Source organism: Anser brachyrhynchus (assembly GCF_964034855.1).
Source record: "Anser brachyrhynchus genome assembly, chromosome: Z".
Classification (NCBI taxonomy): domain Eukaryota; kingdom Metazoa; phylum Chordata; class Aves; order Anseriformes; family Anatidae; genus Anser; species Anser brachyrhynchus.
The window spans coordinates 76017553-76034571 of NC_137697.1; the positions used below are offsets into that span (position 1 = coordinate 76017553).

The following is a 17019-nucleotide window of genomic DNA, read 5'->3' on the forward strand; positions in this document are numbered from 1 at the left end:
TTAGCTATCTTTGCCTTCAGGCTCCCTGTTTTCACCACTACAATGACACAAAGTTAGCATTTCCACAGCACTGATCTTGTTTGAGTGGCCTGTTTTTCCCCTTGAAAGAAAACCATCTGACTGTTTCAGTACTTGAGTAATTACAAACAAGCACAGGTCAGCAGCTGACAAACTTGCAGTTGTTATTCCACACTCTACCACAAGCAGAACAGAGAAAAGTATCTGTCAGGGCTGACAGCAATGCACTGTCTTTCCCCCACTACTGGAGTTTTGAATCCAACAGATGTTGTTGCTGACAAATATAAATGTTATTGCTTCTGAAAAAGGTGACGAACTGCTACTGAAATCTCAGACGAGAATCACCAAAAAGAAAAAAGAAAAGAAAGAAAGAAAAAACTCAGAAGCAGGTTTCCGTGATTCTTGGAAATGCAGCATCTGTGTTGACTGTCTGAAGTGAGTGGCTCCCGAAATCCATGTGTTAAGGTTTCTGGTATAAATGTAAAGGTTTAAGTTAAGGGGAAGGAGGCGGGGGAAGACACCAACATTAAGCTGAAGCGCTTAGGAAGATTTAATGAGCATAGCATCAAGTTAGATTTGCTATTTCATTCTTTATGCAGCTAATAAACCACCTCTGCAGCCCACTCTGTACAGACCTGGTTGATTGCCCTGAGCCATTTTTCACACCGAGTTCTTCAGCACCCCTGAGTCCAGAAGCACATCAGAGACTCATCCCAGCTGATGCTGCTTGGACCCAGGGTTAAGTCCAGCATGATTTATTAGTCAGGTACAGATTATTACACTAACAGGCAGAAATCACAACAGTGACACATTACCACTTAAGAAATATTGGACTAGATGATCAAAAGAAGTCCTCTTAGCACTTTAACCCTTTTACTGATTCATACAGAAATAAGAATGTAATGTAGCACAGGGACTCTACCAATTCAGTTACTTCTACTTTCAGCTAAACTTTAACAAATCTTTTAATAAGCATTGGTTGATTAAGAGTTGTGATGAATTTGAGGAAGAGAAATCAATTTGGTTTTTAGACTCCACCACGCATTTCCAGGGCTAGTAGGTATCAAAAACTATTTCCCTTATATGTAAGCTAAATCAAGTTTGAGCTGAGAGTTATTTAAAAAAAAAAAGATGACAATGTTAAAATTTCAGGCATTTTCAAGATAATACTACATTTAAAAAGGGAAGAAGATTAAGAATGAACTATATGGGATTTTAACTCTTAATACTTACTTTCTCCATCTCCGTCTTTATCAAATTCTTCGATCATAGCCCGTAGTTCTTCATCAGACATATTTTCACCCAGTTCTCTAGCAACCCGACGCAGGTTTCTCAGACTTATTTTACCAGAGTCATCATCATCGAACAATTTGAATGCCTTGAGTATTTCTTCTTGTGGATCTCTGTCCAATATCCAGTCTGTCACTGTAAGAAGGACACTGAAATTAGACGAAAAGATTCTAAAGGGTAAATTCAGAATGACAAACAGACTGAGGTGATAGGAAGAATGTGTATTTCAGATTTGAACTATTCTTCCATTTTTAATCTATGCCAATTCAATATGCATAAATTGCTTGGCAGCTATCTGACCTTTGTCAACTCTTCTCACAAGTTGAGTTTCTCTTTGGCATATACCAGTTACAGGGGAAAGCTACATGGTAGTTTAGACACACTCATGCTTTCAATAGACTTTCCTATATAAATTGAAAATATACATGTGCCTACTCTGTTCCAAGCTTGCACTTCAGAAAAAAAAACCATCAGCTCTGACAGACAGATATTTTAATTTGTTTATTTTAAATGTTATGATCTGGACAGAGTTTTGACTTGGGGAGAACACTGAAACAACACTAAGTAATGAATAACATTCATATGGAACTTCTCTTTTAGATACAAAAGTGCCCCCCAAAAAAGAAAAAAACAATCCCAATGTGGGAATAAAAATGTTGGTTTTGCAGGTTTTACATTGTTTAAAGGTAAGGAATGGGGGGTATTGAGATATGCTTGCAGTGATAAGAAAACTTAGCAGGCGACCTTACAAAATGCAGACAACCAGACTCCTTAGAACAATTAGGTGAAAATCACGGTGTTAAGTCAAGTCAGATAAGTGAAGAAACATTACCACTTCAAACAGTAAAAAAGTCAAAAGAAATTTGAAATTTAACAGGCCGGCAACTGAAGGCCAGGCATTGTCTGTGAAGCATCAGATAGATTGCGAACCTGGATTACCCAGTCAATGGGGAAACAGGGGAGGGTCCTGTCATCAAAAAGTACATAAACTGTGTTTTGGAACCAGGAGGTGCGCTCCTGCTTGTGGGGTGCCCGCCATTGCAATCGCGAATAAATTACTACTTCACTGAGATCCTCGCCTGAGCCTAAGCTATTGGCTGCGGAGCGTTTCTCACACCAACAACAAAACCAGAGCCCAAGGATTATGGAGAGGACACAGCTATGAGCTGCAAGATGTTAATTTTGAAAGAATTCACCAGTCTTGGTTATTCCTTTTATCAAATCCATTTGTTAGCTTCTGCAACAGAGAAGACAGACAAACTAGCTTGTTTCACAAAAATATTTTGCTTGTAATTATTTCAGACATTTCTGAAATACCTTCACATCTTTGTACCTGCTAGTCTTGTACTACAGGACTTACTAAGACTTTTACAAAGCCATTAAAGATACACCATCCTCATTTGTGCAAAGAGAAGCACTTAGCATCTGCTACTGTTTGCAGATGGAATGCCTCCTCTAGCTCAGTGAACTTGAAACGAAACTATTAGATTCAAGCTCAGATAAGCTCGCTATAGTAATGAGGTTTTCCCATTTTCATATCTCTATATATTTATACATTTAGGTATTTATTTATATAATGTATACTAAAATGCATATAAAAATCTCTCAGATTTTTATTTAAACATTTTTATCTAAAACTACATTGCATAACAGCACTACATCATTTGATAAATTCTACTTTTTCTGGCAGAACGGCAACTGCAACACTAGCTGAAGAACAATAAAACACTATGTCTCTAAATATCATAGGTCAAATGTCTGTACAGAACAAGACAAAATACAATTGTATCTTTATACATTTCAGATGGTCAGTTCCAACATTTAAAAGACAGATTATAATTATGCAAAACTGATGGCTCAACATTTTTTTTAAAAACTACATTCAGCCAGCTCTTCAGAATAATAGTTTCTATAACCTATTTTCTCTAACCCCCTGATCTTTCTGCTACAGCTGGTATCAAGTTCAACTCTGTGACAAGGACATATCATGTTATAACTGCACTCAAATCAGATTCAAGTTTTCGGATTGGTGCAATTGCCTTCCTGGTGCATGTTGTGCTTTCTGCAGGACTTTTCCTAGCTTCTCACAGCACTTTTTGACTGCCTACCTTGTATTGGTCCTGGCTGTGACAGAACTGAACATTAGGACCTAATATTAAATCTTTTTTTTATTATTTTTTTAATAAGGACTGATCAATTTTATTCCACCATAGACTTCAATTTCCTTTTGACTCAGAATTTGCTCTAACTTGGAATATGACTAAGGAAAAATATTACATGTCATTAACAACACATTTTCTCCAATCCTAACCTGTAAAATCTCTAAAGATTGCCACATTTACAACAATAATTGTTTCACCATTACCAAGCAGATTGTTATTTGTAGCCAAAAGCTAATACACTACAATGGTGTTTTTTTTTTTTTTTCAGAAACCTTATGTAAATTTAATACCCTGAACACATGGAGTGGAATCATGAAATAGAGATATAAAGCTGTAACATATATATGAAGGGATTCCAGTTTATATTTTTGGTAAATACGAATTGTATACAAAAGTACAAATTATGTCTAACAATCAAAAAATCCTTAAGGAAGTGTAATCCCTCATTTTTTTAATTCTGCAGATCACTCCATATACAAAGTATGTAAAACTATGCAAAACACACACTCTTCAGATGAAAGAAGCAGCCTAATGAAATTCACTGTTTTTATCGGCAGCTGAAAATCCTTGATGTACAATACTTAGCATCTGCTTCAATTTCTCTTATCTTTGTTATATATGAAATCTGTATTCAGTTTACAGTTTGTCTCTGTGTGCACTCCTTCCCATGAAAACCAGTGCCAACTACTTTTTCCGAGCAGGAAGGAGAGTCTGACAAAAATCAATAAACACAAAAACATCTACCTCTCAAGTTAGGGGCTATTCCTTTGTAGCATTTTTATACAGATAAGGAATATGTATAGCCAGTTTCCTTTTACACTGCTGTAAAATGTATTCATCTCCATTTATCAACCGACTACTCAATATACAAAGAATTACTTTCCTTCACTATTCATGTTTCTGAATAAAAATATGAAATTAAATCTCCCTCCTCTATTTCCCAGTAGAACCAGTAACTGAAAACGCACACAAAGTACTCTGCCCAAACTCCAGTCACTACTGTAGGCTAAGTTTCTCTGAAGGTAGTCTTCTAAAGGTATAAAATCAAATACATACCAACTTCATTAAAATCTTCAAAAGTGATCCTGCCTGTTGCTTCTCGATCATAATCTTTAAGTATTTTCAGTACATCAGCTTTTTTCACATCAAAACCCAAGGCTCTCATTGCCACCTTTTGGAAGAAAATGGAAGTGCAACCAAATATGAATATTAAACTACAGATTTTAAAAGTTTCTTATTTTTAATAAGCACCTTATTGCCCAGGAGTGATTATGCATATCAGTGGGACAGCAACAATAATAAATAAAATAAAAGCAAAAAATGCTTTGTATAAAAATATCACCTGAAATTAGCATTAGCAAATAGAACATCAGGTTGTAAGTGGAAAAAACAGCCTTTGCATTTTCAAGAATATTGTAGAATGTATAAAATGCTTTTTAGGAAAAGCAGACTTCTATCCTGACTTTCAAATAAGTTTCAAGCACTGTCCCTTCTTCCAAGATTAAATTGAAAAACATTCTTTAAATTACTGAACATGTCTAAGTTTACAAGTCATCCTACAAGAGACTCAATTTACCACTTTTCCACTGATACTTATGTAACTATAACCACACAAACCAATACTTATTTTTCCACTAGGTTAGGGATACATGCTTAGTTTCCACATTTCAACAGAGATGGCAATTCTCAGCACACACTGCCCTGACTGCATTCAAACATATGAACACACACTAAACCAGAAATAGAAAGCCACAATCCTATTCAATATAGCCTTTCAAAACCTATGCTACATGCTGACTTTGTAGAGGAGGAGATATTTCTTTACTCTATATATTTCTGTTCAACAGCATTAAATTCAGGGGCACCATATTTAATTGGACAGCTAATAAACGTATTTCCAGTCAGACAGCTGGGAATGCAAAGCACACTAACAGGACAAACTGTACCAACAGTCCCTAGTAGTACCCTACTTATAGCTTTCAGCAGAGACAAAATACCCAAACTCTGAAATAAAGGTAAAATAGAAAATATTTTTACTCCTTTCTTGAGTTACTTGATAAAGCAAGACTGTGGAACAAGCAGGTTGGATTAGGCATTTCTTCCCCAAATAATCTTACTCTACCGATGACAGGAACACTGGCCTCCCCAAGCCAGTATAATTAGAATAGCAATTCATAAAGGGCTTAAAGAGCCTTTAATAAACTAATGCAATGCTTCCTGAGACAAGAGGACTCACTAGGAACAAGGACTGCCATCCCAACCTCCATTTGCTGATAGCTAGTAACAGGAGAGGCCTCCACTGGGAAGTAAAACTACAGAGCCCCGTAAGCACCGCAAAAAGCACACCTCATTCCTACAGACCATAGGCTCCCTGCTGAAAAATGCAAAGTGGGTAAGCTCTGGTTTCTGGTCAGCAACTTTATAAACCTGACTTACATCTTTTAGCTCAGTTTTTTTAAACCTGTGGATTTTCACAACACCAAGCATTACATTATCTAGTGCCTCTAAAAGGCACTACAAAACAGCTTTTCAAGAGCTGTTTTCCCACTTACTAGTCTGCACAAGCTGCACCTGGGGAGCATTCAGATCTCTGTTATGCAGAATGCCAGAGCAATTCCATTACTACACTGCGTACAATGAGAGGACAAAAGCTCAATCTTACATCAGTGCAATCAATGCAATATTTGCAATTTCTTTTTCGAATATCTCCACTCCTTCAGCCTGGCAGGAGATGTGACACATGGAGCATTTTTAAAGATGCAGCTGCCATCATAAAAACTCACTTAGAAGGAGATATATATTGCCTGTCCTAAAATTAATTAAACGAAAAAAAAATACCTTCAATTCGTGGTAATTTATTGCTCTATCCTTGTCTGTATCAAACAACTCAAAGGCATCTTTAATTTCTTGTTTCTGTTCCTCAGTCAGTTCTCTTCTCTTCTTCTTTTTCATTTTGTCCACTGAAAGCTCATTCCTATACAAGAAGAGAGAAATTCAATGTAAGTGATTACTGCTGGGACAATACCACTATAGATAATGTTTTCCACCAATAAGAAACTCACCATAATTGCACAGATCACTACCGTCCCCATCCAACATCTCTCCAGCTTGCCTCCTCCCAATATAAAATAACACCCAAAACAGACAAGCCCATTGTGCATGCTGAATAGCACCTCTACTCCCCCATCCGAAACAAAATCAGCAGAGGTGAGTTGATCAATAACAAACCATCAAAAAGCGTAAGGAAAACTACCTGTTGAAAAGAATGCTCGACGTTACAAACTAGATTAGCAGCTGAGATGACACAACTCCTGAAAACACCTTATTTCTAAGCTGCCTAAAAGAGTTTTGAGTCACAGATGCAGCTACAGCTTTAACATTTAACTTGGACATCCAGCTGCTACAGTGGGTGTTGTGTGCCACAAATCTTCGGCTTTTTTTTTTTGCCAGAAGCATTCCACAGATACTTGACACTTAGGGATTTCTTTTTTTTAAATCCTTTATTATCATAGACACACTAATCTGAAAACATTTTTGATCTGCTTCTGTTGCATATAAAAGGCTCGAGTCCCCCAAATCAGCAAATATTAATCAAAGACAAATCTTTTTTTCCTTTGCTAGCCTAGAAATAAGATTAAATATTCAGGTAACAGAGACAGATAGAAAAAAAGTCACGGGGAAAACAGGGAAAAAATGCAGATGACACAGGTAAAGGCTACTCAGATCAAGTAGCGGTGTATCATTTTTGCTCTAACTGTGCTTTATTTAAATCAGAGACTGAATGCTTAATACAGAGTGATTGCTTGGAAGATGTCCGCCTCAGAGCAAGAAGTCTAAGAGAAGTTGTGCACTCGATCGAGGTAAAAGGTGATACCTGCTAGAACTCTCAGAAGGCTGAAAGCACACTCTTGGAAGCATCAGGTATGCACAAAGCTCAGCAGGAAATCATCCTGTCAATAAACTCGGCTAACTGCAGTGATAATTCCCTCCACTCCGCAATCACAAGGCCACACTTGAAGTACTGCATCCAGCTGGGGGTGCCCCAGTACAGCAGAGGCTTTATCCGTTTTCTGTACTCTAAGGCAGACCGTGATCAACGCCTAGGTGGCCGCAGCACCTGATACAGGAGAAGCTGAAGGAGCCGAGTTTGTTCTGACCCAAGTGACGGGGGCAGAAGGACCAGGTGGGGACGGGCCACAGACATGGCATTTGTGTTGTCCTTGTGGTGGTTTTACACAGCTGGGCAGCTGAGCTCCAACACAACCGCTACTGCTCTCTCAGTCCCCCTCCTGAAAGCATGAGGGGGAGAAAATACAATGCAAAGGGCTCAGGAGTTGAGATAAAGACAGGAAGATCACCCAACAGTTATCATCACAGGTAAAACAGACTCAGCATACAGAGAGTAATACAATATATTGCCTATTACTAACAAGTTAGAGAAGTAAAAAACAAAAAACAAACTAAAAAACCTCACCCCCCTCTACTCTCTTCCATCTCTTCTCCCTGAGCAGCGCAGGGGAACAGGGACTGGGGGCTGCGGTCAGTCCCTGACGCTTCGTCTCCGCCGCTCCTTCACGGTCCCTCTCTGCCCCTGCTCCACGCGGGGTCCCTCCCACGGGATGCCGTCCTTCCCGAACTGAGCCTGGGGGGCTGCCCACAGGCAGCAGCTCTTCAGGAACTGCTCCCACACGGCTCCGTCCCACGGGGTCCATCCATCCCCCAGGAGCAAACTGCTCCAGCACGGGTCCCCCACGGGCGGCAGCTCCCCCCAGACCCCCTGCTCCTGCGTGGGCTCCTCTCCACGGGCTGCAGCTCCGGCCCGGGGCCTGCTCCTGCGGGGGCTCTCCATGGGCCGCAGCCTCCTCCAGGCCACATCCACCTGCTCCACCGGGGGCTCCTCCACGGGCTGCAGCGTGGAGATCTGCTCCGTGTGGGCCCCGTGGGCTGCAGGGGGACAGCCTGCTGCACCAGGGGCCTCTCCACAGGCCGCAGGGGAACTGCTGCCGCCTGCCTGGAGCACCTCCTGCGGCACTCACCTGGGGGCTGCAGGGCATGGTCTCACTTCTCACTCTCCCTGCTGCTGCTGACCAGCAGTTTTTGTTTCCTTTCTTAAATCTACTCTCACAGAGGCACAAAAAACATCAGTTACTGGCTCAGCTCTGGCCAGCGGTGGGTTCCTTTGGAGCCTGCTGAAACTGGCCGTTATCTAACATGGGGCAGCTGCTGGGCTCTTCCCACAGAGGCCAGCCCCCATTGCCAAAACCTTGCCACATAAACTCACTACGGTCCTTCACTGTCTAGAGGATTAGATAGAGAAGACAGAGACAGGCTCCCCTCAGAGGTACACATCAAAAGAACAAGAGACAACTACAAACTGCAACAGGTGAAGCTGCCAGTGGATCCACAGGAAAACTCTCACATTTATGTACAGGAAGAGCCGCAATGGCAAACTGAACAACCTCCACTGCTAGAAACATTCAAAACCCAGCTGGAAAGAACCTCGGCAACCTCCTGTAGCTTTGAGATGGATCATACTCTGAGCAGAAAGCTGGACTAGATGGCACCCAGAAGCCCTTTCCCATCTGGTTATTGTGTAATTCTACATGCTTTCGGGAAGAAACCTATTATATGTTCATCTGCAACAGAGAAAAAATGCATGCAGCGCCACATAACGTAAGGTGCTTGAAGGTAACTGATGTACGAACGGAACATTGCTTTTCAGGGGTATTTATTTTCCAAATCCTGCAGCTAGCCGCTTTTACTTCCCTTTTACTGAAAAAAAGGACTATCTAACTTCAATCAAATCCAGCGATTAAATGCACAGCTGCGATTTAGGCTTCAAGCACAGCTGAGGCTGTACCACAGAAATTCCCAAAGTGGACAAGGATGCATGCTGCACAAGGTGAACCTGGCACAGCATAAGCGCCTCCAGGAGCAAGGAGCCTTGGAGGACAGCAGACAGGCTCTGGATTAGCACAGCTTTGAGCAGCCCCAATGGCCCTTGGTTGGCTGCACAGGGAAAGCAGGCATATTTGTAAGCCTGAAAGTGGATTATCACTGAACTCCTGTGCAAAAAGGACCCTCCTGTCTGCTCAGGTGCTTAATAACCGCACAAAGAGCGCTTCTTCAGGGGACACCGCATCGCCCCAACCCCACCATTTTGGTGCCACCCTCCCACTACCGCCGCCCGAGGCGCGAGGCGCCCTGGAGACGAGTGCAGCGGGCACCCTGGAGACAACCCGCAGCCTCACCACGGAGGTGAGCGAGGCTTCAGCGCCCCGTTTTCCCCACGGGTGACAACCACAGCCCCGCACCGGCCGCCCCTCGCCGCACGCAGCCCCCCGCCGCCCGGCCGCGACCACCCCCCTCCTCCGCCCTGCCGCCCCCACCTCACGGACAAGCTCATGCTGCCGCCGCCGCCGCCGCGCCGCGCCGCCTGACTGGCTGCCGGCCGCCGCTCGGCCCGCCCCCCTCGGCTCGCTGATGGGCCGTCGGGCTGTCACTCAGCAGCGAGAGGGCGGGCCCGGCGTGTGGGGGGGGAGGTGTTATGGCCCAGGTTGGGGGCCGCCATCTTGTGCGCCTGCGCTTAGGGTGTGTGTTTGTGGACGCAGCGTGCGTGGGGAGGTGTTTTGTTTAGCCGTTACGGCTTCCTAAGCTTAGAATCGTCTCGATTTGGCCTCCTAAAAATATATTAATCCATATATATAAAGTCTGGTTTGACACTTAACTCCAAGCATAACAGCCAATCCAGGCTGTACAGCCTGGTAGCAGCATGACGAGTTGTAACGCTAAGATTTCAGAGGCAACCCGCATCACAAGGTTCATAACCTTAATATGTAGCTCCAGTGCCACGAGTATTGAGCACTGCAAACCAGTCAATGCGACGTGACATATTCCGTGGCTGGGGGAAATACTCAGGTCACTGATAGCACTGACATGGAGAAGTGTCGCTTCAGCATACCATCAGCTGGCTTCACTGTGTGTCCCTGCTGCCTTGTCATTTGGGATGCCTGTTAGTGGACAGGGCTCTTACACAGCCAGTGCTAACAGTACAGTCCAATGTCGTTCACTGGACCACACGGATGTTCAAATCTCTGCTGTCATGAGTGAAGCCCTACCTAGATTCACTGAAGGGGCTCAGGCGTTGAAGTCCTGTTCTTAGTGTTCATCACTGACTGACAGCACATTACATAGGTGTTTCACATCTGTAGACACACAGATTTCCAGCAATAGATCAGGCAATGCTAGTTAAATCTCCACACTGAACAACTTTGCTGCTCACTAGTTACAGATTTGTGAAGATGCAGCAGGTTGATCCTAGGTGCTCTACTGGACCTGAAGAGCTGGAATCAGTAGGTATGCTCAAGACATTTATCCTGAACAAAGTCAGGCAGAGTCAAGGGTTATTTGACTGGCTCGTCATATTTTTTCTGCCCCACAGATCAAGTAAGCAGAGGTACTGTGAGGAGTTTGTAATTGTTCTCTGTGAACAGATGGCACCTTTGTAATTAAAAGCATAAATTATTGTCAGGTTTAACTCTCAACCTGCACTGTAGCAAGACTTTTTATTAGAGAATTATTAATTTCAGTCCTTGTCATTTGGGTAGATCTCCAATTAGATGCATTCCTCTGAACAATTACCTGTTTGCCTTCAGATGTGGTTTTCCCCACCGTTTGGAGCAGGGAGCTGAATACAGATCCTGAATGTGGGTCACAGACCTCCGTGCTGGCCGCTCCGCAGTCAGGGCTCATCACGTGGAAGCAGTTGGTGCTCCGTAGTAAACAAGCGTACCTGCAAACAATTTTTGCACTTTATAGAACATAGACACGTGTCCAGAGAGAAAAGGGATGCACTAAGTGGAGAAAACACACTCTCAGAGCATGGAGGAGGTGGTGCTATAAAACCCACAGGAATAAGCACATCGCCATGTGCTCTTGCTTATAAATTTGATGATTGTAAGCTAGTCCCATTTACAAGTGTAGGAAGGGAGAGTGTCTTACCATTTACAACCCTGGAAACCAAACTTGCACTGTTTATAAATATAGCAAAGCCAGCTGCTGTGTTCATGTTGCACATGAAAAGGGGATGCCAGGAGTTCAAAACCAAAAAGACAGGCTAGAATTATAATAGCTAAAAGTAAATATTTGATTTGGGGTATAGTAAGTGAGACTTGTGAACCCTTACATTTTCCGAGCTGGCAATACCCCTTCTAATGTTACTACTTATGAGTAAATGGTATTAATTAGAATATCACGAACAGGGGCCTCACAACTGCGTATTGCCAGTTTTGGAAGGAAAGTAATTGCTTATATTTGGGATATCCTTGAAGGCTCTACTGTTAGATCTATCTTCAGCTTTTAATTAATTCACAAACTCATCTACTGCTATATGAAAGCCATTTGTGGATCTGTCTGCCAGCCATATATTCATTTTGAGTGAATGTTTCCTTCTCTATTCCTATTTTTTTTTTTTAGAATTGAAACCATGCAGCTGTTCCATTGTCCCAAACAGAATTTTACAAATCTTGTCCCACCTGTTCAAAATCAGATTAAATAACATAACTGTCTGATGTAAAACAGGCTGCATTGTCAATAAAATTAATCTAGAAACTTTTAAAGCCATAGTTTTGCTTTGGCAGACTGCATTCAATGTCAGGTGTTGCTTGTCCACATCATTCTTACGACAAATCAAAGGCACAAAATCAGTGCAAAAATAGAAACTCATATGAAAAGCATAGCACGTGTTCTAGCCAGTTTGATGGAAATGTATTCCTGTACACATCTGGGTCGATCGGCTGAGCAGTCCCTTACTTGCTAGCTATGATAAAGTGATGGAAACACTGTCCAAGGCCCTTTACAGAGTCCTCCCCGTGTCCGGGTTCTTTTTTTCCCCAATTGTAATTGCTGTAGAATGCCTCCTACCTTCCCAAGGCTGTGTTGTACATATATGGGGACACATACAGGCAAAGTCAATTATTAGATTGGTTAGATTATCCCATCCAGTAAAAGCTGACTGGTTGGAGAACTACGTAGCAATGACAGAACAAGCTGGAAATGGCTTGAGATAGCATAGCAAAAAGATAATAATAAACTTAAAGCACTATTGGCTTCTACTTGAATTCTGGAACGAAGTATATTTTTTTATTATTTTATTTTCATGGTAAATTTAAGGGCTTATTTATTTATTTAGTTATTTATTGTACAGAGATATAGTCCCCAGTGGCATCTTTCTGTCTGTTTGTTAACCTTCTCAGCAATCATTTCCCTCAGGAGCGAGCACAGCAGCTCTGCCACTGCACTGGAGGCAGCTCCTGGCTGCGATTGTGCCACTGGACAAAGCCCCTGCACCCAGCCCAGCAGCAGCTACAACACCTTACGCACCTGTAAGTAGCCTGTAAGTAGCTAGTAACAACTCTGTATGCTCTGTATGTCAGAATATATGTCAGAGAAGAAAAAAGATGGGATATTCTGCCTGTGCATGCTCTGCAGGAGTGCTAGCTAACTTTGAGGTACGAGTACACTACACAAAGCAAGAGGGTGTTAATGTGTAAGCTATATGTAAGCTAATGTGTAAGCTATAGTGGTAAACAGATTTAGCATCATCCTACACAGTTGTCTTGGCCAATTACGCATGTCACAGGACCAGGCTGCTATCTGACTAGCCTGGATAACCCTGTGCTGCACCACAGTGTGGGCAGTCTCAGTATTGCTTGTTTTTACCTACAAAACTTGTATGTAATATTTAGCTTTAAATAATGTTAAATTTAAAATAAAACCTACCAAGTCTTTGCTGTAGAGAAATCCCTTCTACATGAGCAGAACATAGGCTGAAGTAACCTGTGTGGCAGCCTGAAGGCAATTCTTATTTAGGCAATGATCCTCTTTGTGACTAAAGCAGCCTCCTTAAACTCTGTAGCTCATTTCCTTACCTGCTAAGCTGTAGGAAGGACAGCTGTGTATATCCTCCGCACAGAGACTGAGAGGAGTTACAAGCATAAAGGGAGACAGGATCAGAATTCCAAATGATGTTAATTAATTTATGAAGTGGTCTGGAATCGGTAATATTAAAAGGATGAATGCAAGTTGAAAGAAAGCACTTTCTTTCATAGGAGAAAACTTAATTGCAGAAATGTAAGATGCAAAATAGTTGGGTAGAAAACACTATTATAGAGAAGAACATGGAGATTACAGTGAACCAGAAATAAAGATATTAACAAGGGACGGGGAGCTGTGGAATGCAAGGTTGAACCTGGTCTATTCTGCTTGGTGCTGGTGGAGTACAGCTCTACAGAGCATAGTTAAAAGACAAGAATAAACAAAGTGGAAAGATTTTGAGAAAACAAAACAAAACACAAAGGTATTAAATTCATCCGTATGTCAAATTTGTTAAGCTTTTTAGAGACGACTGGTTTAAAATCATAGAATGGTTTGGGTTGGAAAGGGCCTTAAAGCCCACCCAGTGCCACCCCCTGCCATGGGCAGGGACACCTCAACCAGAGCAGGCCCCATCCAGCCTGGCCTTGGGCACTGCCAGGGATGGGGCAGCCACAGCTCCTCTGGGCAGCCTGGGCCTGGGCCTCACCGCCCTCTGAGTGAAGGATTTCCTCCTAACATTTAACCTAAACCTGCCCTCTTTTAGTTTAAAGCCATTCCCCCTTGCCCTATCCCTACACACCCTGACACATTTAGGCACTGGCAGGCCGCTGTGAGGTCTCCCTGGGGCCTTCTCTTCTCCAGGCTGAACAGCCCCAGCTCCCTCAGCCTGGCTCCATAGGAGAGGTGCTTCAGTCCCTTGATCATCCTTGTGGCCTTGTTATCAGCAAACTTGCTGAGGGTTTGCTCAATGTCACCATCCATGTCACCAACAAAGCTGTCAAACATTACCGGTCCCAATACTGACCCCTGAGGAACATCGCTGGTCACTGATCTCCACCAGGTCATTGAGCTGTTGACCACAACTCTTTGAGTGTGACCATCCAGCAAAATCCTTACCCACTGAGTGGTCCATCTTATCCATGTCTCTCCAATTTAGAGACAAGGATATCATGGGGGCAGCGTCAAATGCTTGATGTCAGTTTCTCTTTCCCTATCTACCATTGCTGCTAACAGTTTTCTGTTATGTAAAAAGATGTTATACTGACCCTGCACTCAAGAAAAACAGCTTAATTTGTAGAAAAGTGTAATTTGGACTGCATGTGAAAAATCTAGGAGGATCAGTAAGCAATAATGTGTTGTGGAATGAACTTTAGGACTGGTTGGTGAGTCACAGGGCTTCCCTTCGCCTGCCAGGTTTCTCAGCTTGTGCTTCAGACTGAATGCTCCATGGGTGGCCCACTACAAACATTAGGAAGGAAAAGAAGCTGCTTCTCCAGGTGAGGTAAAGGGGGAAAAGGTGGGGAAACTCATCAGGAGGCATAGCCGTAAGTCTGGGGAGGTGTAGCAGCAGATAATGTGGGACAGAGGAGAAAGTTGGTAACAGGCCAGAAACTTGGAGCAGTTGAGGGACCATAAAGAGAACAAGCCACGGAGAACTGGATACAGTGGGGGCAGGCAGACCTGCAAACCTCACACTTAATGCAAACATTCTGCTTCTTTGCTTGAAGCTGGTACTAGGTGACCTCAAGCTGGTCTTCTGCAGTCTTCTTTCTTCCTACTTGTTTGCAAAGGAGTGCAATAAGCATTTGATTTCTCATCTGCAAAACAAACCTGTCTCCTTATCTGCTGAATGCCAACGAAAATGTTCATTCTTGTAGCTAGCACAATTTATCATATCAAATCCGATGTCAAATATGGTAGCTCTCAAAAAGTCCAGTACATATAGCAAACTTCCTTTGATTCACTTGATACCAAGTGAGAAGGACATACGCTTCTCTCCCTGATAGAGACAAATCTGAAATGTTTTATGACTATGGTTAGTTAGATATTATGACTATGATTAGTTAGATAAAAGGAGGTTTAGAAACTTTGCAAGGGTAAATGATGTTCCAAGCCTGGAGGACGTGTCTGAAAAGATCAGGTGAGGAACTCAGGGTATTCATGTCCTTGGACGTGAAAATGACTCAGCCTAGTATGCATGTCTAAGCTGAGTACCGACCTATCCACAAACATCAAGAATCTGAAAAACCATCAGTAGAAACAAAAGCACATACTTTAACAAGTTATGGGAAATAGTGTATATATATTTTTTTAAATCCAATGAATGTTTCGATTGTATATAACCCCTGTAGCCTGGACAATCCAGCACACACACTAGGTGGAGCAATCATGTGTCCAGCACCGTCCAGCACCGCAATTAAACAATGCCTGTTTTCTAAAACTCCAGACTGAGTCTTAGAAGAGTTTCTTTGACCGACTTCTACAGTATCACACTTGCAAACCCATTAATTGAGGAACAAGTAGTGACAGCAATGAATTCTGCTGACACATTAGGTTCTGAATGTTCCTGTTTCAAACCTGGGCATTAGAGCAGCTCAGCAGGCAAAAAGAGGCAATTCAGAGAGGAACAAGCAAGGGAAAATAGAGGGATGGGGGGTGAAGGAGGCTGGTTGCATGTAAACAGACTCCTGGTCAGTACCCGTGCCTGGCCATGCCCTGTGCCTCATCGCTGCAATCTTTACTGTCTTCTTGCCAAAATCCATTTCTCAAGATTTTCTGGGGGCACCCAACTGTTTCCATCCAGGCCAATCTGCACAGGCAGCCATGTATATACGTATAGGACATGTGGAGCAAGTGCGCTCATGTGTGTGTCTCTTCTGGGAACACATGCAAATTTTCTTATCCTTTAGATAGAACCAACATTGTGATATTTTTAAATTATTTTTATTTAATTGCATTGCATTCCTACTAATTACTCATTACTTATTCATTTTCCTAATAAAATCATTTTATTTCTACCTATATTTGCCTTCAAATTTTGTCATTAGCATCACCATAAAATTCAAAATTTAACAAGGTGTACTCATTTTGAAAGCAAGATTTGCCAATGGTACCAAATGAAGTCATGTGCAAATTCTGGTCCTAAATTAGGTATACCTCTTTATTACTAGGCAGATATCATACCCTGGGAGATGTTTACAAACACACCAGCTGCACGTCCACACATCACTGTAGTCAGCACTACTCAGTCCTTCAGAGGCTTCAGAGACTATTCAAAATAGATTAGAGTCTTTCTTTTATTAGGAACTAAACAGGAAGTACAGAGGCATTATTTCAAGCTATGTGTTAAGCAAAAGCTACATGAACATTTTTTGTTTCACGTAGACGTAACAGCTCTCATTAGCTGCTGTCTTGCATGGAAATAATAAACAAAATCTTCCCAAACTCAAATTCATCCCTCAGTATATACTTTCATCATATCTACACTTTCTGTGTGCCAATTCCATAGAAAACCTAATTCTGGTATGTGTTAAAGCCTGTTTTGCGGTGGTTTTTTTTTGAGAAGTACCTACTCATGGATTTGTATATGCAGCAGCAGTCGATGATATGCAAATGTTTCTAATGCATCCTCTGTCACAGAACACCACTAGCATTTTTTAAGGATTTTACACTC

General features: G+C 42.3%; 1 protein-coding gene across 4 annotated transcripts in view; it reads right to left on the minus strand.

The window, feature by feature from the left end:
* Positions 1-9989, minus strand: part of CETN3 (centrin 3) — a 15973-nt gene extending 5984 nt beyond the window's left edge. Inside the window, exons 1-5 of one of the 4 annotated variants that reach the window (XM_080574231.1) lie at positions 9860-9979; positions 7588-7759; positions 6309-6444; positions 4527-4641; positions 1252-1443 (exon numbers count right to left, since the gene is read on the minus strand). In XM_080574231.1, the coding sequence (XP_080430357.1) occupies positions 1252-1443; positions 4527-4641; positions 6309-6444; positions 7588-7679 (535 nt within the window). In that variant the 5' untranslated portion in view covers positions 7680-7759; positions 9860-9979. Of the gene's footprint in view, positions 1-1251; positions 1444-4526; positions 4642-6308; positions 6445-7344; positions 7760-7944; positions 7980-9859 lie in introns of those variants that run through there. The other 3 variants (XM_080574234.1, XM_080574233.1, XM_080574232.1) reach the window with 3 other exon arrangements.
* Between the last annotated feature and the right edge of the window lie 7030 nt (positions 9990-17019).